Genomic DNA, 23,273 nt, shown 5'->3' on the forward strand with positions numbered 1-23,273 from the left:
TATGACACACCATACAATGACTTTAAGAAATTTCTTTCTTTTTTTTTTTAACATACTGCCCTGAGTTGTTCATGACGACATAATTTCACTGTATGCTGTATCATATTGCTCACACGTAATGAATCATTAGACATTGGCTTTTCCCTTTCCACCGCAATTCTGGCACTAAAATAATAGAAAATGACTTTAAATTCACTTTAACTCATAGGTGAAACTAGGAGCCCATTAAAAAATAGCATCAACCATTAACAGCCAAGAAAATTTGTAATTTATTAATATAGTCCGAAATAAGCTCCATAATCCATGGAAACATTTTTTTCCGGTGCATGTCCTTAACAATCACATTCTATGAGGAGAAAAAAGAACAACATTAAAAGCCACAACTTTGTATTTCAGTTACAGACATTTTTCCTTAATGTTTTTTTTTCCAAAGTAAAGAGAAAGGCAAAGGCAAAGTACCCTCATTCCCCCACCCACCCTCCTCCCCTTTAAAAAACTGACAGCCTTAAAAGTCATGGGCTTTTTTTTTTTTCAGTACAACCCACAGTGCTTCAGCAGAAGGATAAGCGCTCATTGGTTAAGGATTACACAGCATGGCGACGCAATGTAAAGTTTTGCTAAAACATTAGATGACGATGATATTAAGGAGGAGGAGGGGAAGGGGGAAGTAGAGCGAAGGATATTTGAGCAAGACACAAAACAAAAACAACCCTACATGGAACCCTGAACCCCAGAGTCTGAGTCGACAAACACCGGCAGTACAGCAGCTGGGTTTGGACTCTTCCCTCCCACTTGTGCATAGATCATGATCCTTTAAAAACCAGCTTTATTCCTCCACTTCAAACCTGCCTCTGAAAACCATCTGTTACATGTTAAGAAATCTCTATTGAAATACCTGTCACAGGAACAGACATGTTAACAGACAGGAGAGATGATTAGAAACAAACAAACAAAAAAACGTCTTGCACAATGCTCCTGGACTACAGGACGAAAACTTTAAGGTCAAAAAACATACAAATGCATTTTTCTGTCACTGTCATTTCGACAATCAAACCATTGATCAGTTTAAATGTAAAGCAATTCTACTTAGATTTCACATGTAAAGCACTCCACTTTTTTCAAAGTTGATTCTCAGTCTTATTTGGTAAATATATAACTTGCTACGAACATTTGTTTTTGTTGTTGCTTTAAAGAAACAATGGCACTCTCTATATTCTGTTAAACTCATGACCTTCAGTGCTTGCTTGGAGTTTAATTGTTTTCAGTTGTTTTTGTCTTTTTTTCACACAAACGTTAAACCTAGAAATGATGGAGTTGGTATCTGGAACCCTGGCCTTCCTGAGACAAAATCCACATCTTTTATGAGTGTGCAAGATAGTGAGCAAACTGCGTCGCTTACAGGAAACATAAAAATCACAACTCAATACATTAACAGAGATAGTCTGTCGACACTGAAAGAGAACTTAAAAATTGAAATATGACACAACACTGATCAATCCCAGAGTTCTTAAAGTAGCATAAATCTTCATTTTGCAAGATTTTCATGTCCATATTTGATGGAAGATGAAATTTGTCTTTTTTTTTTTTTTTTACACAACATTCCTGTTATAAATTTCCTTTAACTTCAGACAAATGAAATGCTTGTAAACGACAGGTGGCTTTTGCAAAAAAACAAACAGAAAAGATAGGCACCTCTGAAATGAGTCTTGTAACAAGCTCACCTCCCACACTTTATCCCTTTCCATTTCTCCATGAAGTTAACATAGGGATTACTAATCCTTCTACAGCTATCTATGGCCACAGTTCTTTCTTTTTTTCCCTTTTTTTTTGTTTTGTAGTTTTTTTGTACCTTTTCTATTTTTTGTCTTTTTTTCACATTTTTTTTGTATAATTGGAACAAAATGGTGCAATACTCAATGATAATCCTTGTATTGGATTATTCCACAATAAAAGCCACTATAAGGTAGATAAACTTTTTACAGATAGAATGAAAAAAATCCATTAAGTCCTTGAGTAAACATGTACACATGAATTGTCACCATCTCCCCTCCGTACTTAGACTCGTTTATCTACGATTAGCTGAGTGAGGGGTAGAAGACACTCAGTGCAACGTTAGAAGATAATAACAATGTCTATCAGAATAGTTTTTGACAGAACAACAACCAAAAAAAAAAAAGAAAGATTAAAAAACAGACACAAAATATAACATACTGAGTGGAACATAACAGCAGGCCATGTGCCTGGTACACACACAGTTTCTTGCGCACACATTCATACAAACATCTGACTTTCAAGCACACATCTAAGATGACTTTTGCATTTTTTTCCAAAGATTTTGTATTCGTAACTTAATGCAATACATTTTTAATATTCTCTAAAAGCCCCTAAGTGTACCTGTCAGATGGAGAGAACAACAAAAGAATTACTGACTTCACATTACATTATTGGCGCTCCATGATTCAAGTATTTGTGTTTAATATTTTGTCTTGTTTTGATATGTCTGTGATTTTTTTTTTTTAGCGACTGGTTGGGTTGGGCTTTTAGACAGGCTAATTAACAAACAAATACACATATATACAGTACAAGCACTTCAAAGTACTGTAATATGTCACCAGAACGTGCATATCCAACTCCGTATAAGAAAGACGCAGCTTTCAATCAATCAAGTATCAGTTAAACACGCGACCCGAATTCTTTCCTTCGTATCTCTTATTTGCGGGGAAAATACATATTGCTCATTTTTTTAGTTGTATTAAACCAAGACCTTTCAAACAAAAATGAAAAGTTTCAGAGGTTACGATCCAAGAAGTTTGAAGAGGTGTTACCACACACCGAACTCACAGTATATATATATAGATATATATATATATAAATATATCTATATAGATATATATAGATATATCTATACATAGATACATGTATATGTAGTGTATACATATATACTGTTATCTAGAACAGAGCTGTAGAGAGGAGAACCTCTCGATGCTGGTGCAGCATGGGAAACCCCCTTCACTGTCAGGGTTCTCCAGTTAGTACAGGATGCTGGGAGGTCCTCGGCTATTGGGTCTGTCTGAGCTTGGATCAAGGCAGTTACAGAAACAGGCAATAGTGATTTTTGCTTGTGTGCTGCAGGACTGCAAGTCCTGAAAGGTAGCCTTTTCCCGTTTTCTTGTTTATTTTTTTTTAAGATTTTTTTTTTTCAACTTTTTTCTAAAATGTTTTTTAAGACTTTGTACCTCTTGAAATGTGCCCCTCCCCTCCTGCGGATGCAGAGTGAGGAGAGTGAGGCTGATACAGTGGGCCCAAGCCATCTGGGTCTGTGGAAATGTACAGTTCAGTGGGCCCGCTTTGAGCAGGACACAAACATAAAAACGAGATAAATACAGCATCCACAAAAAGGCACCCCGGCCGCCAGTCTACTCCTTTAGATGGTGGTAGTAGAGGCTGACAACTGGAGACGTTTCAGCTAAGAAGTGCAGAGCTTTAACATATTATAGATTTTTTTTTTCACTTAGATTTTTTAGCATTTTTAAGATTTTTATGTCAAACTTCATAAAAATGACGTTAAAATGCGATTTCATTTTTGGTTTTAAAAAAATATGTACCCGGGATTACCCATCATCAACTGTGCACTGTAGCAAACTGGAACCCCCAACTGAGTAAAGATTTTCTCCTTAGCATGGGGCATTCCCCACAAAAGCATTAAAAAAAAAAAAAAATCTCAGTCATTTAAGGGTGTGATGCTGCCGCCCATTTGTTTGATCCCTCCTGTCCCCCGCTGCACCCTCTGCAAAGGTTATCAAAGCTCCTCCAAACAGGGAACAGAAGTGCTCTCTATGAAGATACAGTATGACACAGCAAATTTATATTGGCACATTACATTGGCAACTTTTACACGCAATAATGGGCCCCGCAACAGTAACGTTAGGCCACCTTTTGAGAAAAGGATTCAGCCTTTTCCCTTCCAATTAGGATTAAGTTGGAGGCATGAGGTCCGTACATATTATTGTGCAGATGGCCTTTTAAATTTAAGACTTTGCTCTCACAGTAGAAAGGACAGATACGGATTGGAGAGCTGCATCGCATACTTGGTATCATCTACTCCCCTACCCTGAGATCAAGCTGGACAGAAGTGTCTTCAGCGCAGAGAGAAAGGCCGACCTTTGATAAAAGTGTTCGGACTTTAGTACATGACAGTGTTCTGGTGGCTTTAGCCTGACTTAACAGGAAACGGCGGCCATTCTTAAGTGCTGACAGAAGCGCACAGGGGTGGGGGGCGAGTGTTAGGGTTCGCCAAGCTCTGGGAGGAGTGCTCATTCCCGAGTCTGGTTTGGCGTGCTGTAAAGGGCCCCAGCCTCTAGTCTTTTGCATAGAAACAGATAGGAGGGCCTGTTGGTGCCTGGTCTGGGGAGGGCTACTGGGTCTGGTTGAGGTGGAGGAGGAGAAGGACGAGGAGGAGAGGAGGTCATAGCGTAGCAGCTAAGCAAAGGGCGCGGGGGGACAGCCTGCGGGCAGGCGGAGCAGCTTGGAGCGACAAACACCCGCACCCCCCTGTCTGAGACACCCTATTTTTACACATCTCAAGATACTACCTGGAAGTACTACAAAATACTGTCAAACACAAAAGCATGATCAGTTTAAAACATACAGACAATCAATAACGCTCTGTAGTATTGATCCTCGTTTTGCATTCAATACACAGGATGAACATACAGAGGCACCTCTGACCAAAGTGTTTCTGCATATGAACAGTGAAGGGCTAGTTCAGCAGCCAGAATTTTTGTAGACCACTGCATGTAGACAAAAATAACAATAAAACACATTGAAAAAAAAAAAAGATCTTTTCCAAAAAATAAAAAATAAAAGGTACACTGGCAAAAATTCCAGAAATATGACTATTACATCTTCCAGCTAAAGTGATCTTTGTGTCAAAGAACTGAGAGATGGGGAGGAGGGGTGGGGGTGAGGGGAGGCGGGACGACAGCAAGGTCGAGTAGTGGCGGACCATCCTGGTTGGAGATGCCGTGTGCGGCAGAGAGCCGTGATTGGCCGTGTTTTGGAGGAGCCGCTTTTCTTCGCCGGAACTGAAGGGAGGGGTCAAGTGGAGCCCGGGAGGAAGTGCTGCGCTGTGGGGGGCTGCCGCTTGACATCCAGAGGACCACAGCAGAGAGGCACTCAGTGGACACTCCCCCTCACCCACCCCGCTCCGACTCGGAGTCAGCTGACGTTGCAAGTCTAGCGTCTCCAAACAGAACAAGGCTAAACATTTGGAGTAACAGTGATATTCACTTTGATATTGTTCGAAAGACTAAGTAAATCATAGACTGCAGTCCCCCCCCCACCCAAAAAAGTCCAATGGTACATTTCAGTTTTGTTTCCCTTCATCCTGCTACCAGAGGAACAACGCCAGACACATTTCCAAGGAATAGATATAGTACATAAAAGAGCAGGAATTTTTTTTTGTTGTTTTCTAAGTTTATGCTGCTCCTTTTTTGATTTATTGGATTGCAGTTGAAGCGATTTGCTCTTCATAAGTGCTATGATAAAACCCTTTGAATTTATAAAAGTCTTAGTCTCTTCTGTTTGTACAGTACCAAACGCAAGGAACACTCGTAGGTCTACTGCATTAGGAGAAACCCCTCTTATTTGGTATTGTGCCAGATACCCAGAACCACCCGATCCCCGCTGCGGATTCAGTCTCTGTTGGGTGTGGCTGTGGCACGCAGAGAGGAAGTGTGCATTATTATGTACCCAGTGTCACTCTTCAGTACAGTTTGCTGCATGCACAGTTCAACAGCTGCTGCTTCCTCTTTGCAGAGTTTTCCCAACAGTTTTCACGGGGGATTGGCAGCCTGGAGGGAATCCAAGTTTTGAAAAAGGGGAGTAAGGTTTTTGAAGTTCCAAAGTCTTTTGCTGCAATCAGCAACGGTTAAAAAAAAAGAGAGAGAGAAACCAGCTCCGGTGGACATAGAGTATGGACGGAAGAAAGGTCTATGGTGTATATTGCACAATGTAACTGTCACATGAGGGCGAAATTGTGTTCTTTTTTTTTCTCCGAAAACTGGCTGACCATACAGATCGCTGGGCTTCATAACAAATCAGACAATAGAAAATACGACAAAACACCAGTAAGCGACTGGGTTGAAGGTGACCAGAAGGATCTGGGCTTCCAGACGTCAATGATTAGGTGCTGCCGGACATACGTAGGCATGTACGTAAACGGAGACACGCAGCGAGGTTGACAAATAATCTTCTCTCAGCTTATATGTTGTGATAAAAATAAAAATAAATGGGCTTGACTACCAAAAAAAAAGAACATTTAACAGCTGTGTCAATCCCTTTGAATCAATAATAATAATTAAGCTGATGATTGGTAGGGCCAGTCATGTGGCCAGGCCTTCTTACTGCCCAGTGACGGAGTTGGTCACCAGTCATGTCCTGTACCACTTGCTGGCTCAGAGGTGAAACTGTGCAAGATTTCAGCTATTTCTTCAGTTACAAAACAAACCAAAAAAGAAAAAGGCGGCTTGGGAAGGACCTGGGCCAGAGAGCACTTAAGGCTAATATTAGTGCTGAGAAACAAACGTTAAAATAACTAGTAAAGATCTTTGAACCACATCATTGGCCATGGACATGCTGGGAATGGTCGTTTTAAGTCTTATTTTGGGATGATTTTTTTTTCTTCTTTTGGAGGGAAAAGGAAAGTCTCAGATGGCAGCTTTGATTGCTTCTCCTATAAACACTTCACACAGAATGTCATGTATACTTATGGAAAAACTAAAACAATAAACAATAAACAGTTAAAAGGTTTCTTTGTGTTGTGTCTCGTTTCAGTTTGTTTATATGATGCATGTCAAAAAATACTGAAAGGAAAAAAAAGTTGCTTTTTTCCCTCAAACCAAACAAAAAAAGGACAAAAGCAAAACAGAAGGACGGGAGTCTGCAGTCTGTGGTTGGGACCCCGGCCGTCTGATTCACTGTTCACAGTTCAAAACAGTTAAATTGATACTGATTATCGCCACATGATTTGCTTGGGTTTTGCTCCTGTTCGTATTGAATTTTTTTTTGTTTTGTTTTGAATTTTTTATCCACACCACCCTCCACCAATGGCTTACTTGACATGGTGGTGGTGGGTTGGTTGGTTAGTGTGTCGTGGCATCATCCTACATGGACTCCCCACTCAGCAGATCTCCAGGCAGCAGGGTGTTGATGGGGGTGGGGCTCCCGATCACACGGGCGTCCTCGCCGCTCGGTGGTCCCCACAGGCTGGAGTACTGGGGCACGCCGCCCCACAGTAGGTCGCCTCCGCTGGTCTTGCCTCCGCCGCCGCTGCCGCTGCTCCACTGGCCTATAGAGTGGGACTGTGCTGCCCCGCCCATCCGGTTTTGATTGGTTCCCGGGTTGGCCTGCCAGCTAGTGGTGTTAGCCCCCAGCGACTGGCCTTGTGCAAAGAAGCGGTTCACCTCCTCCTCACCGGCAAACTCTGCCAGGATGGTGGTGTTTCCAAGCACACACCTTACATAGAAAAACAACAATAAGGATCTCATGTTTCCATGTTATATAACTGTGCTCTTTAATTAAAAATAGGACATGAGACTTTACCACACTATAATGCTTTTTCGTGCCCTGCATTAACCACAGTTTGTGCTGCAGATCATCAAAAGTGGGTCACATATCTTGCATTTTGTTTCCATGACAACCAGCTGCAGTGGCTGCCACTATTAGCAAAGCAAAGATAGGGACAAACCTGAAGCACACAGAGATAAAACTCAGCCAATGTGCCCCCCTTTGGCTCTGCACTGGTGTCTCTGGTTCACTTTGATTATTACAGTGACCACTGTAATGTTACAATACAGCTGACTGCAGCATGACTCTCCACCTCCTCTTCCATGTGACTGCCCAGATATAAAAATAGCATTGTCTACACTAATGGCAGAAGTGGAACTGTTCTCAGCATGGGAAAACACCAGGAAGATGCGGTTTTCCCTGAGTGTTCCCCATTTTATTTCTCTCCAATGGCTGCTTTACGTTAATATAGAAAAAAGGCAGCAGAAGTTGAGGAAGAAAACGTTACTTTAATTTGTGTTTGCTCAGCCCATTTTGGCTGACATCAGAGATCTTGCTGAGACTTACATGTGCAGAGACTTCTGGGCCTTTGCGGCCTCGTCCTTGGAGCTGTAGCGCACCACGGCGTTCCCCTGGGTCAGGTTGAGGTGGAATGTGATCAGGGGGCCGTGCTGCATGCACAGGGTCCGCAGAGTCGAACCATCGATCTGAAGCACAATGGAAAACAAAATTGCAGTTAGAGCTAAAATCTGAACTGAGTTCTTAATTTTACGCTGTATTTTCAGGCACCATACTCACTGTCCACACACTACTTTTGTGTTTCTTGTTCTTTCCTGTCTTGTCATTTTTTGACTACTGTTGTGCTGATATTTCATTTGTTGTTTTTAATATATATATTCTTCTGCCAAAAAATTAAGAAAACACAATTGTTTTATCACACCAGACTAAAAGTGCTGAATGCATTTAAGGTAACCTAACCTGCCTTCAGATGAGTTGTTTGAATTCCTAATATTTACATGTTGGTTTTATTCATAATATACTGTGGCTTCAATGGAGCAAGAATTAGCAGCACAGATTACGTACTTGTGGGGTAAGATTTCTCAGCACGAGCCAGCTGGTGGTCCTGTTGGAGCTGTCAGTACTCCAGGTGGTTCCCTCTGTAACAGAAATGTCAAATATAATGTTTAGTATTAAGTGTAAGAGAAAAAGTAAAGAGCTGCAGAGTTTGTCACGATAAAACGTCAATGCATTTGTTTTTTTGGTTACTACAAGCATTTTTTTTTTCACATTACAGTCAACAGGCAAATGTGAAGACAAAGTATGTGACAAATACATTCAAGTAGTCTTATAACAGAATTCTTACAGGGGAACTGTTAAAATGTAATTTTAGGCGAAATTATCTGTCCGATTATTTTCAGCTGAGCAGCGAGATCTGGCTTCAAGGTCAGAGAGTTCAATTTTTCAAACACATCTTCCACCAACTCTTATCTATTACCACACAGGATTCTTGTCTACACTATGACAAGTACTCTTTCCTTCTCAATCTGCATGAATTTAGACGTGTCAAAACAAGGTCACATGAATGAGGTTTACCGTCTCTTCTAGCAGAGCCGGTAAACCTCAAAATGTCAGTTTAGCAGGGTGTGTTCACTCAGCCTTTATATAGCGAGTGCTCTCAGTGCACAGCTGCAGCTGTGAACTTCGCTAAACCTACACACAGCTTCAGTCACATCTGTGTGTGCCGGGTGTGAAATACATCATAAAGATTTCATAGTTGTTGCTTTCATTTTGGGGAAAGTTATCTTCATTTCAGAGCTATGTTGAGACTTCTTCATTTGCTTTCATTGCAAATCACAGAACTTGTAAATAGATTTCAGTTCCGCAATCTGAGAGAATGCCTTATCAGCAACATTTTCTTCATATATTCATGGACGAGAGACTGTAATGATGTAAATATATTCAAAGAGACCGAGACACGTGAGGAGCACATCAAACTAAAACATGCGACTCAGAGACAGACAATGCACTGGCAGTGTTTCCCATGTGCAAAATGTATGCGGCCAACCAACATAGAAAGATGATTCTTCTTTCCATCATTTTTTCTTTCTTTCAATATTATACTTTGAAATGTTAAAATTGCAGGTTAGTTATATATGTCTGGAGAAATGGTGCACAAGTTTGTAACGGACACGCATTCAAGTCATTCCGCTAAGTGTTGCTAACTATGGTTGGGTGACAAACTCTGTACTTTTAGGGGTACATCTGTATTACTGAGTATTGTTTTACGTTGAATCTATTGGTGCCAAATTTTGGTACCTGAGAGCGTATCTGGGTGAGAGAGTAGCTTAGAGTATAGAGAAAGAGATGTGGCCCCTGCACAAGTCACGGAGAGTAAGTGCAATAAGAGCCCAAAATGGCCACAAGTGTGGTTACACTCCTCAAACCTGACACAGGCAACGCTCACTGCTATATTTGTTAGGTGAAATGCAAAGCTGGCCAGTGCAACTCATCCAGTGTCTAAAAGGTAAGCATGTTAGATGTGTTTTTTACATGGACGTCTCATGCAACTGATATGCTCTCATTTTAATCTAAGGAGCTGTCTGCACTGGCTACATGCATGCTCGCACAATACACACTTAAATGTGAGGTTGATGTCCACTAAAACTACTATTTTAACTACATTACTACATTTAACTGTGCCTCCTTTGAGACACAGATAACGACAATCTTGTGCGGTGACAGACTGAGACAAGCTGGAGGTTGTATTGACAGGTTTGGAAGGGGAGAAGGATGTAGAATGTGCTGTTATTTTGTGTGGTGTTAAAAATGTTTTAAATAAATAACAATACTGGATTTGAGAAGTTTGGATTAATTTTTTAAAACTGAAAATTAAGTACGACAAAAAAAGTACTGTTGACTATCGGTAGTGAATTCCAGGTACCGCTATTGGTTCAAAAAATGAACAATATCCAAATGTACTAAAACTTTGTGCGAGATGAATGCTCACCAGAGGAGTAGGAGCCGCTCCAGCCTTGGGCCAGGCCCAGCGAGTTGCCGCCCCAGGTGGAAGAGGGTTTGTTGTTGGTGAGGCCTGGCGGGGGCCGGGAAGGGGCTGCATTGCTGCGCGGCCCCTGAGGGACTTTCCACAGCTCATGGGACAGAGAGGCTTGGCTTTGGGAGATGGGCCCTGGGGACCAGGTGGACTTCATGTCAGACAATTTACCTTTAGATGGACAGAGAGCGGGGAAACCGGAGAGATCAGTAACAGATGAAGATGTAAAGTTGGTCACAGGCTCCCAACAAGGCATTTATGTTCCTGGTCCACTTACGGGTTCAGCTAAGGCCAGGCTTTAGTGCGTCTTAAGTTTCCACAATAAAATTAAATTCACAAAATTATTTGATACACACATGCACACACAAAAAAGGGAAATGAAATATTTCTGCTGTACAAGTGAATTCAACCATAGCATAACAATACTTGATAAAGTGAGAGTAGAATCTATGTCGAACATTAATAATTTCACACCTGTATTTCAGTTTCAAGTTTCGTTTTTCTGGACTAATCTGGAATCTCTGCCTTCCCTCAATATTTTTGTAAATGCAAAACCCCCCCAAAAATCTTTCTAAAAACAGCATATTTTAAAAATCAGATCACATATCCACAAAGTAGAGACCTGATTTCTTTGTCAGTTTTCTTTTTAACCTTACTGCACACACACAAAAACACACAAACACAGGGCGTGTACTGATGTCAGGAGGTTGAGGTTTGTTTTTGTTTTTTGTGGGTTGGGTCACAGAGGCACAGATGGTTGAAGGTCACATTTAGGTGGGGCTGCTGTCTTAGTAGCGGTAAAGGTGTTGCCTAAAGTCACTGAGAGCAGAAGTGTAGGCGTGACTTGGAGTAGCGAAGGGTCAGAAACAAGGGTCAGGGTTTAGGTAAGGTTTAATATAAGCAGGGAGCCTAAGACAGTGCTGTATCAGCGCTCCTGTTTGGATGCGGAGAGGTTTGGCAGGTCCACACATGGAGGGAAGATACTCTGGATGTGTACCTGAGCCGCCTCCCTCAGAGGACGACAGACTGAAAGAGCTAGAGTAGCCACTGACTGGCCAGTCACTGCTGGTCGGAGGCAGAGAGCCATTCTGAAGTGGTTGAGCTGGGGAAGTGGCTAAATGGTCGTACAGGTAACAATGTTGTACCCAGAGACAGAGAGAGAAAAAACAAGTAACTTCATGCATGCACTGGTACAAGCACATGATATCAGGGCCTTTGTAGTAGAGATAGTGACGTGTGTCGGCGTGTGTAAATGAATTATTTATTTAAATCCGATTCACTTTACACAGCATGTCACTGGTTTAGGACAGCTGGTTGTTTAAAACTGATGTCAGTGGCCTTCATACCTCCATTCCTGTCCCGCAGCAGGTATCGATTGACATCGTGGATGTTGGTGTTGATAGTGGGACCGCTGGGGACGCTGCCAGGGGTCATGTTGGGGTCATTCTCAGGGTCGATGTTCTGGAGGCCCTTCCATGGCACACCTGGGCAGAACTCTAAAGAAGCAAAATATAGTGCTAAGTCAAAGCAATCGATCAGATATTGAGGAAATGTATGCCATTGAATGACTTCCCTACAGTTTAAACAAGCTTCAAAGCCACTGCTTTCTTCATACATGTTCTTAGACTAATGCAACTGCTGTGGAAAATATTACATGAATCCTCTTTTTTACATTATAAAGGGACTGCGCATTCAATCAATACTATTTCAACAATGCGATGTGACATTAGATACCATCTTAGATTTTGAATATCATAATATAAGTGTTGTCTTTTCCTGGTTTACCACATTGTTCAAGCTTTTCTATTATTTGCCTTTACCCACTCAGTCAATATATTCACATCACTAACGTTGTTTATAAAAATCTCATTGTGTAAATATGTTTTGTGAAAACACCAATTGGAAAAAAAAAAAAACTTACAGTGGTCAACAGCGATAGACAAATTATTTTTTTTTAAATCTTATTTGAATTGTGCTAGGATTTATAACTTTAACAATTTTAAAGATAATCTTAAAAGTCAAGAAAGTCAAGGTGTGTCACAGTACCATTTAGTTTTGCATGGAGAGAGAGAGAAAGCTATGAAGTCACTCACGTCTTTCTAATTATGTATTTTAACAGTCTCATACGTCAACGTTTTCTTTTTTACTGCTTTATTTTTATAGAAAACATACATCAACAGTTTTACAACAAACTGTGACTTTTTTGACTTGCGAAATTATCTTTGTATTTGACATCATTAGTGTAAGTCATAGCACAGTTCAAACAGTTAACTATTATTTACTGGAATAAGGTGCCACTGTGGTCCACTGGAAGGGGAAGTACTTGACTTATAGATTGATATCTACCAATCAGAATGATAACATGTTTTAAGTTGTCCAGCCCTAATGGATGAAACATTTGCATATTGTCCTCACCTGGGGGCCAGTTAATGTTGGTCCCGTTGGAGATCTTTTCATTGGGGCTCTTGCCTTGGCCCCAGCTGTCTGGGGGCACCAAAGGGCTGGTGGGGGACTCAGAGCTGGACATTAGATTGTAAGGGCTGTATGAGTCCTCCATCTGGGCTGGCTTCCCAGGGGGGCCCAGGGTAGAGGCAGCAGATATGGCACCTGGTATACGTTGAGACAAATAAGAGAGTGAGTTGAATTTAGTTTTACTTTATAATGATATATTATATGGCAATACTCTTCATAACATTCAGAGATCAACATCAGTAATACAGATACACATTTGCACCCTTTTCAGAATGACATTTCAATATTATGTACAAGTCTACTGATGCTCTGAGGGCTTGTCAGTATGGAAACAAGTATATCTGAAAACGTAGCTTTTTCTCAGTGTTTTGGCCTTTTGTCCACTGGCTAACTGTTTAGATTAAAGAATACAGATCTTTTGAGAAACTCTGCCCAGGGTGAAGACATTCAGAAAGTATGTTTTCAGTATTTCAGACATGTAGACAGGGAATACTGAGTTTTTGTCTCGAGACGTGAGAGTGTGCACATTTATTTCCTTTATGAGGTGTCACAAATGAGGGGATATTCTGTGCAATGGCAGACACGACCAAAATAGTGCTGGCTCTAACCTTATTAACGGAACCTTTTACATGTGTACGCACAAATGGGCACAGAAGGAGTCAGGATGTGCTACAAAGTTTTTTGCAAATATATCCCTGCCTGTTGGTTTGGCAAGCTCTTAACAGCGCTTTAAGTGCATTTTCATAAATGAAAAACGAAGGGAAAAAAAACCCTTTTTTTAAAGTACCTGTGTCTGTGTGTTCAGGCCTAAGAGTCTTTTAAGGACATAAGCATATTTTCCATAGCACATGGTAAAGAAATAATAGATGACACTTTAAAAATAGTGGCTGACAGATAGACTCTTATCTTAGTATCAGTGTCAGAAAGTGTGAGGGAAAAAAATGCCCAGAGCAGAAGCTGATGATATTTCAAATGTTAAAATGGAAAGCGTAGGAGTCAACAAGTGGGTGTCAGTTTTAGCTAGTTTCACATCTCAAAACAATATACAAGCCAAATGTGTTATTGCAAGTGGTTAACAACATTTACATATCTTTTATCTGTGTGAATGTTTACTTCCGGGTACCATATTGGCTTAAATATTAGAATGGTATATATTGTATTATTTTTTAAAGTTAACATTTCATAGTACACAGCCTAAAAAAATGTTGTGTCACCACTCCCACTGAGGTGACAAGAGGTTTAGCAAGTTGTGCACCTGAGCTGTGAATGTCAAACTGAAAGCAAAGCTCGCCTCTTCTGTCTTAGGTGAGAATGAGCTTGCAGTAAGAATGTGTGAATATCAGCATTTAAACTGAGAAAGGCTGCTGACACCATAAGTGCTGCATTGAAAGGTGTCAGCTTAATGATTATGATTAGTCATGGTTTAACAGCACTTGTGAAAGGCACTCCTTCTATCAAGTTAACCACCTTTTATCCTAAAATCTGTATTAAAAACAAGTTATATGAACCACTGAACACTTTGCAAATTTTCAAATAGCTGCAACAATTCCAAAATATAATCCCTCTCTCCTGAACCGGGAAGAACTACAAAAAGGAATGGCATTTTTCTCATTATTAAAATCGCTATTGAATCACAGCTGCTATTGTTCAACATATCAGCTGCCCTGTGGTACTTTACAATACAACATGTGAACAGGGGAACTATACAGAATAATGTGCACATTTATTTAAGATTGTGTGGGAATGTATTTATATGACAAATAACTTTACAGTACATAGAAAGGGTGGTTTCACTTGTATTTCTACTTCTGCCTCTGTGTTTTTTTGACATACCGTGCTTATTGAGGTTGTTCTCCATGTTTGAGGAGTTGCCAGAGAGGCTGTCAATGGAGTTGGAGTGTGTCCACTGGGACAGGCGGGATTGGGGCTGAGGGGGCTCCTTCAGGGACAAACCCCCAACCTCCATGCAGTTTACATTCATGTTTGGATTCAGTCCAGCTGCACACAAACAGAAAATATTTTTTAAAATTTGTTGAGAATATGCAAGTCAGTGGTGGAAGTTTTTTATTGAAAACTATAGTAAAACAATTCAAAACAAATTTAAAAAATCCTTCATGTAAGAAAACTCTAAATGTATTTTTTAAAGAAAAATGGCTATGGACTGGTTGTGTTTTCAGTTGGGTGCATTCAATGAATGAATTGTGGACAGTCACATTGTGAAATATGACTACAGAGGTTTGAATGACAAGGCTGCCACTGCCAGGGCTGCAGAGGAAATATGATACTACAAGGTACCTTCAGTCTGATTCAAAATGCTTGGGCAAAAATGATAGCCAGAAAGTTATTTTCAACCTTGTGTTGTCCCCATCCCAGACTCACAGAGAGGGTAGGTGCTGTAGGCGTTGGGCGAAGACGGTGGCTCTTTGGTGTGCAGTGTGTCGGCGAGGCCCGGAGCCTGGTGTGGGCCTGTGAAGGGGTCCAGGGTTGATTTGCCGGAACCATGGCCTCCGGCGGGGCCACCGGGGGGATGCAGACCAGCGGAGGATGAGGAAGAGGAGGAGGAATGAGAGGGAAGTTGCTGCTGCTTCATCAGCAGCGCTTGGTACAGCTGACGCTGGTGCTGCTGGATCTGCTGCTGCATGTTGGTGATTGTACGTGCAACCTGGAAGAGGACAGAAGCAGTGTCAAAACAATGCATCATAAAAAGCAATTATGGAAAGGAACACGAGATTAACCGAGTTATGTGGTGGCAAATGCATGTTGGATGGATAAATAAGGACAAAAATGGGAAAAAGAGAGAAGAGGAAGCACAACAGTTAGAAGTTAGATGGTAAGGATGAGAAAATAAGGATGTAAAGGTGTTACACAAAGTGGAAGGACAGGTGGTATGGAAAGTGGAGAAAGGCAGTGGGGAAACAAACACTTGTTAACGAGCATCCCTTTTCAACAGGCCATATCTTGCGGCATGCTGCTGTTATCTAAGAAAAAAAAAAGACTAAATTTCAAAAAAGGAGAACAAACTCTTTCTCCTTTCTTGAGAAAGATTTGTTTGCTCATGTTCAGAGAGAAGTAACCTGTTCCCATGCTGATATTTTAAGGTTTGTGCAACGTCTGTGGTAACAATGCATAACGCCTCTCCCTCTGTTGTTTATTATGGTTATCATGTGAGAAGCAAAATATTTCTTGAGAAAGAAATGACGTTGTGTAAGTTTATTGAGTTGGTGCTCGCATGGGGTCATGCACATCAAATGAATGTCCTCTATGGTCATACTTTTTTGTGGGTGTAATCATGCATATGTTGACTCACTTGCTGCTCTTGTTGTCTAATGGGGCCGGAAACATTGCGTTGCGCCTGCATCATCTGCTGCTGGATTTGTAAACGCTGGTACGCCTGAATGAACGAAACAAAATGTACAATGATTACAAAATACAATAAATGAGGGTAAAAGACAATCATGTAGGCGAGAGGGGTCAAATGTTTCCAGCTGATACATCTTTTGTTATGTGTACTCAAAGAGATATAATCTTATTTCTTTGTCAGTCAATATCAGAAATTAAATTTTGGTATTGTGTCCATTTAGGTTAGAGTCTTCAAAAAAAAAAAAAAAGTCAACAAGACACATTCTTTCTGTAAGTGCATGCTGCACAGCAAATACAGACGGAAAGAGGGACTCTGACTCACCATTTGCAGTTGCTGAAGTTGGTACAAGAGGGTCATTTGTTGAGGGTTTATTGGTGAGGTTAAAAGTGCAGGGTTCAGACCAATGTTTTTTGCTGCAAACTGCAAGAGCTGTGCTTGGACCTGCAGGGGCAGCAAGGGAAGAATGGGGAGACAGAAAGAAGAGATGACAAGTTAGTCATTGCAAATCACAACAACTGTACAAAAGCAGCTTCTGGCAAGGTAGAACTAGTCACAACTTGATGCATGCAAGAAGGAAAAGAGAGGAGGAAGGGTCTGCCAGAGGAGTCTTGTAAAGCCAAGATGTTGTTACAGGCATAGTATGGTCCCCTGAAAATAATGTGATATTTTTGTTTCCTACAATATATTTCTGCTGATTTACTTCTAAAATCTAAAAAGAGTACGCTAGCCTGAAATATTACTACTGGTCTTTTTGTAAAGCATATCACCCAGTTTGCAAATAAGTCAAATTGTGTTCCCTAGTTACTGTAGAACCAGTGCAATCTGCAAGCTAACACTACCTTGTTCTGTATCTTATGAACAAATATTACTCGTTTATACACATCAAATATGTTGATCATGATGTGTGTGTATCTACCTGAGGGGAGAGAAACTGAGGCACTTGAGCACGTAGACTAGGCTGGGAGGAGCTGAGAGGTGGCACTGGTGGCTGAGGAGGCTGCTGCTGCATGGCCCGGGTTTGTGCTGCTCCACTACTGCCAAACATTCCACTGGGTATCTGTAAGCAGGAGGCAGAAAGATTCAATGATTCCAATGCTTCAAAACTGTCATGTTCATTTAATTTCATAAGTTTTAAGGGCTCTCTGTGATTGTTCGGCCACTGATCATTATTTTGCGATATTTGCTTAAACTGTTTGATCGGTTGTCTATGTAAAAGCTGATCAGAGGAGCCAATCAGATAACACAAAATACACACTAAAGGTAGACAAAATAATACAGACTTTTTTTTGCACATACAAGTGTGTGAGTGTGTGTGTGTGTGTGTGCGCGTGTACGCGCACATGCTGTGTCGGTCGGTGTCGGTTATTTTCAGAAGGATGTCGACGTTAAATTTTAGCAGGGTAAGTAATGATTCAACCTGTGTTTTTTATCAGGTGATGATGAGAAGCATTCTTATGGGAAATACGTTTGATTTAAATAACAAAATTATTGGTTTTGGCTTGACTAGATTGACTGAAATGTTCAATATAATCTGATAACTCTTCAAGACCAAGATGTTTATATTGACTAAAATTATACTCAAATACTTTAAATATGATAAAAACTAACAATAAAGGACAGAGGACTGAGATCAAGTCTACATTAAAAAAAAATAATAAAAAAACAAACAAAAAAAAAAACAGCTGACCAATTTCACTAGTTGCCTCTGTATAATTCATAGTTTTATTTTGGTGCGTTATACACATTAAACATTGATTCTATCATTTTATTTTATAAAATGTTATTATTTTTTGCCACAGGAAAGCTTTATTTTTTAAGCACTAAGCTGCTCCCATTAACCAAGATGCAATTTATTATACTTTCTCATCTCTTTATTTTGTTACCAAATATATAATTTTGTTAGGAATAGGTAAACAAATAAATACTTAATTCTACATGATAAATAAAAGGCTTCAAACAGACACTGTGATTTGTACAGGACGATACTACTTTGAGCAATTGGTGGTTGGGCCTATAAATCCTGATCAGACCACAATTAATCAATTTTTGTTTATTCATTTACCAAGTGGCCTAAAATAAGTAGCCTGTAAAAGACATCTTCACCCACATGCCTGGTTCCATGATTTTAGAGAGGTCTTTCTAATCTGTTCAAAAAAAGGCCCGCTTACAGTGCCTTTGTTTGGGCTTCAAGGACACACTGGAGTGTTTCTGGGCCATGGCTGCCTCTGGGGGTGATATTTGATAGAGCATAACTATCTGATTTCAATGGGCACTTCAGGCAAGGTCATACACACACAAGTGAGCAATAGAAAAGTGGAGATTTAAAAAAGCACATGGTTAGAGAGGTGTGTGTAAAACAAATTAAATTTATCAGTTGTTGCCATCAGTGCATTACATACACTTAAATCCTGCACAAGACATTCATTTTTAAAATGACTCTCATGCATTTGCAGCTGTTCACATTGACTCAAGTGCTTCCACACATTGTGGACCTATTACAATGTATAGAAATTTTGGTGCGATTTTTGCTGATCTGCTGTCCATTTTTAAAACTATTAACTAAAATAAGTACTACATGAAAATACTGCTGTTCCATATATTAACATGAAATTTACAAAATATAAACATTGACACACAAATGCTTCACAAAGGTAGTTTTTACTGCAGGTTTGTTCTTTGGAGTGTGAACTATATTATAGTGTTTTTTTTTTTATCTCAACTCAAGGTCAGTTCTGTTATAGTGTGTAGTTTAAATTGTGTGTGCTGCATGTGTTACCTGTCTGTTGTTCAAGTTTTGCATGGCCAGCCCCGGGTTGCCCTGTCCCAGACCCTGCCCAGGAAGGCTACTATTGGCCAGGGGGAGCTTCAGGCTGGGGGAAGGCAGAAATGGTGATGGGGGAGCATCATCTGACAGAACACCATCCTGGAGCGGTGCAAAATAAGTGATTGACAGGGAGAATAAAAAGAAAAGAATAAAAGCATTAATCATCAGGCATTACAAACATGAAAGAGAGTGAGTGAAGATCAGATTCAAATTTGTACTGACAACAGGGATGATCTCAGAATGAAAGGCAGAACAATTCTTTATCTTTCTTTACAGCATGTCAAAACAGTTACAACTTAAATAGAAAAAAAAATAAAAATCCTTGGTTGATATTAAGCACAAAAACAGAGTATAGACCAATGTCCAAGTAAAAGCAGAAGTACCACTGTGCATTTATGTTTTTACTACACTCATCATTTCCAACAGATGCTTGGATGATGCCTGCTGGCTGTTCAGTTTATTAATGTCTGACCTTGTCAAGGAAGGAGGTGCGGTCGGAGGGGTCTTTGGAGAGCGCAGAGGGCCGACACACCATGGGCTTGTTCATGCCGTTGCTGTAATCAGACATGCCCATGCCCCGCTTGTCCAGGTCCGTCTTCTTCTCCAACAGGGCACCTGAGAGCAGAAAGTAGGAAGGTAGATTTAGTAAATTATAAGTCTAGAGAAGGAAATGCACAGTCTCACAAAATCCAATAATGTTTTTATGTATTTAATCAAGCCAGATTTGAATTAAATTTCTATTTTCTTTTCTATTAATGTCTACACACACTTTCAGTTTTGCTAAAATTTGACATTAAGCTAAATTTTGTATTCACTGGAATTAAATAAAACACTAATGAAGAAAAGTTTGACTTAGTATTCTTTGGTAAACTTAAGTGAAAATCAAAAATGTCTCTTAGGAAGTGTTATCAATTATACCAGACATTTCAGAAGAAAATATATTAATTGATAATGCTAAACATCTATAGAGCACTATATTAGGGTACTGCTCATGTAAAATGAAATTTCCTACTGCTGCAGCATCACATTAGCAGCATTTGAGCGTTGACTTTTATTATAAAGTAGTCACAGGGAATGCAGTGTGTTTGTCAGTGAGTTTGGTACTGCCACCGCCATTCCACAAAAATGCATCTACAAAACAAAATAATGGTCATTTTCAGCAATGTGTTGACAGTCCATCAGTTTGAAATATTGCAATATTGTATTTCGCTTTGACACCAAATCCTGTGCCATCATCTTGTTGGAAAACTCCTTACTGTTAAAGTGAAATCTGACCCTGCTAAGCTGTGCAGCCACTCAGCTGCTTCACTTTAATTGTAGGTTCTCTTGTCCAAGTATTGGTAAAACAAAAAAGCAAAACAATTGTGGAGGCGGTGAGTAAGAATTGTTGAATGCCTGAACACCATGTCACACTGGTAACACCAGCAGCTGTTACAAGCCCACTGGAAATGTGGCAAAAGAATTAAATTCTGATCTTAATTTCTCGATATAAGACAGCCGGATACCTGTGCTGGTGCACTGTGTAAAAGCATCTCATATTTGCATTTGCAATACACAAACAAGGACACAAATACGTTGTGAACTTACTCATGGCCTGGTCAAGGTTCATGTTGTTGCTCTTCAAAGCCTCCTCAGCAGGGTCTCTCTGTAAAATGCAGATAACATAATTCTGTCACCAGCCATGGTTTAACTGGATGAGGTTTGACTGTTGCCTTTTAAACAGTTTTCTACCGTTTAAATAGCTGTATTTATCATTGGATAGTTTACTGATCCTGTATTGAACCAAAATTTAAGAGCTTTAAAAATTTTCAGCACAGGTGGGTAAAAAAAAATTTGAAAGACAGAGAAAGTGTGTCAATGATAAATGTCAGTGTGAGAACTTACCGGGAAGCCCATGTCAGTGAGCTGTTTGATGAGACGGTTCATGATCCAAGCCTCATCTGGCTTGCCCATCTTCCCCTGAAAGCAAAGTTTAAAATTAAGAAATTTATTTTTTAAAGACAATAATTCACACCATTAACATTTGCCAGTATATTTACGTCATGAGGGGGGATGCACAGTATTAATGGCACGTCATCGGTAGAATGAAATATTAGAATGTGTCAACATGCTGAATTCTGCTGCTATCACCAACCCATATGCTTAATATAATGTTATCTCCAATACAGAAGAGACTTGATGATCACTAAATTTAGCTGAGGAAAAAAGTGGATATATTGAAATCGGCAAAATGAGTTTTTATGTATTAGCATACTGGATATCAAGAGTCAGGTGTGTTCTCTGACCTTGCTCGGGCCCTTCTTGGGTCCATTGCCCCAGGAGTTGCAGGAAGAGCTGCTCTCCTGGGATGTGGGGCTGTTCCACATGTCCCCGTCCTCAGCGTCCCATTGGCTGGTAGACATGCTCATCTCCTCTCCTCCATTTCCCCAGCCATCTTGCATAGGTTTGGGGCCTAAGAAAATGATGAAATAATAACATTAAGCGTTTAGTCGGTTATTTCTTACATTGTTTCAGTATCTGTGGAATATTCTACGTACATGCACACTAAGAGAACAGAAGCCTTTTCAGTTGGTGAGAAGCAGGTCATTTCCAACCTGGCCACTTGGTGCCACTGTTGCCATTTGACATGCTGCAATTGTTTCCCTTACACCCTCCTCCTCTATCTCCAACATTTCAAACCAACTGCACAAATAAGCAAGAACTACTGAGGCGTGGAATTGCTTTAATCTCAGCAACACTCCAGTAGCACTAACAACCACCTTCAGACTTGGCACAAATAAAACAGGTCTAAAGAAACTTCCTGTTTTTGTTCCCTTAACTGAAACTTGGTAGTGCACAAAAACAGGGAGTTACCATCAATCAGTCTTTACAAAAAGTGTGGTACCACTGGACACAACCTAAATTGTCATATGCTGAAATTGTCAAGGTGACAATGTGTAGAACTGTCTGGATTGTGTGCACTCGTCTAACACCAGCGCATCTGAAACAATGCAATATATATACAGTAGATATATTCTGTTTTATAGCAGTCAGAGGAGGTGTTTGATTCAATCAATAACTGATGGTCCCCTCGTTTTGCATCTTAGCACATGTTGATTCCCCATGTTTGACGTAACACATCACTGTAAATATATTTCATCTGTGGGTGTTACCTGGTTTGCAGGGTGCAGAACCTGTGGGTCCGTTGGGCCTGCCATAGGGTCCAGAGGGCTCGTGGCCACTGTCTCCCCATCCTCCTACTCCCCCTGGGGGCTTGCCCCAAGCAGAGGTGCCATTGTCCACAGTTGATGTTGGAGCTGCTGGCTCTCCCCAAGCAGGCTCCGACTTGGGTTGAACATTGGGAAGCTCTCCCCAACCTGGAATACAAGGGTGGATGAGAAAAAAATGAGGAAATAAATATTAGTTTCACTGCAGTCAAATTTTCATCAACTAGCAATTTTTACTTGTGGTTACACATCATTGCCCCCTATGCTGCATTCACATGGAATCCAGCAGATGGTAAATGACAAACCAGCGACACCTCCTGGACGACACAGGAAAGAAAGAAGAAAAAAAATCCAACAGACTGGCAGGATGGCAAATACAATATGTATGACGATATGTTGCTATACTGATGTGTCAAAAAATCAAATGAATGTATTAAATAAAATAATTTCATGTCTATTATTTTATGTTCTCTCTTCATATTCTATTGTTAACGTAAAAGTTAAATTCTGTCCAAAAGTCATTTATTCATACATTTCCAATATGGATAGTGAAAATACAACAGCACTTACTCTGTGCCTTGTGCATATTTGTCTAAAAAAGAGACACCACATAATATCCGTTTGAGAATTCCCGTACAGCGGATAGCAAAAAGTTAAAAATGTTTAATGTTGGATGGCAATGCCGTCTACCATTGCTGTTGCTGGTATTCTCTGCCGCCCTTGCCTAATTTTACTGTCTTGTTCTCGTTTACTAAAATGACCTTCGGTTTGCTGTCTACCATCTGCAGGATT

At 40.3% G+C, this 23,273-nt stretch overlaps 1 protein-coding gene across 6 annotated transcripts in view; it reads right to left on the reverse strand.

Annotated features, from left to right (window-relative positions):
- Positions 1 to 245: 245 nt before the first annotated feature.
- The window catches only part of tnrc6c2 (trinucleotide repeat containing adaptor 6C2), a 174,871-nt gene continuing 151,843 nt past the window's right edge, over positions 246 to 23,273 (reverse strand). For 5 of the 6 annotated variants that reach the window (XM_088075563.1, XM_088075567.1, XM_088075564.1 and 2 more), the window contains 18 exons: positions 22,428 to 22,631; positions 21,561 to 21,727; positions 21,160 to 21,234; positions 20,863 to 20,920; positions 19,748 to 19,890; positions 19,228 to 19,374; positions 17,368 to 17,508; positions 16,773 to 16,892; positions 16,398 to 16,481; positions 15,470 to 15,752; positions 14,924 to 15,088; positions 13,034 to 13,225; positions 11,965 to 12,114; positions 11,616 to 11,732; positions 10,574 to 10,789; positions 8,650 to 8,723; positions 8,134 to 8,273; positions 246 to 7,515 (listed from right to left, as the gene is read on the reverse strand). In XM_088075563.1, the coding sequence (XP_087931689.1) occupies positions 7,164 to 7,515; positions 8,134 to 8,273; positions 8,650 to 8,723; positions 10,574 to 10,789; positions 11,616 to 11,732; positions 11,965 to 12,114; positions 13,034 to 13,225; positions 14,924 to 15,088; positions 15,470 to 15,752; positions 16,398 to 16,481; positions 16,773 to 16,892; positions 17,368 to 17,508; positions 19,228 to 19,374; positions 19,748 to 19,890; positions 20,863 to 20,920; positions 21,160 to 21,234; positions 21,561 to 21,727; positions 22,428 to 22,631 (2,828 nt within the window). In that variant the 3' untranslated portion in view covers positions 246 to 7,163. The remainder of the gene's footprint in view (positions 7,516 to 8,133; positions 8,274 to 8,649; positions 8,724 to 10,573; positions 10,790 to 11,615; positions 11,733 to 11,964; positions 12,115 to 13,033; positions 13,226 to 14,923; positions 15,089 to 15,469; positions 15,753 to 16,397; positions 16,482 to 16,772; positions 16,893 to 17,367; positions 17,509 to 19,227; positions 19,375 to 19,747; positions 19,891 to 20,862; positions 20,921 to 21,159; positions 21,235 to 21,560; positions 21,728 to 22,427; positions 22,632 to 23,273) is intronic. The other variant, XM_088075565.1, reaches the window with a different exon arrangement.

Source organism: Plectropomus leopardus, chromosome 3 (genome assembly GCF_026936395.1).
Source record: "Plectropomus leopardus strain MGB_pleo_1.0 chromosome 3, ASM2693639v1, whole genome shotgun sequence".
Taxonomy (NCBI): domain Eukaryota; kingdom Metazoa; phylum Chordata; class Actinopteri; order Perciformes; family Serranidae; genus Plectropomus; species Plectropomus leopardus.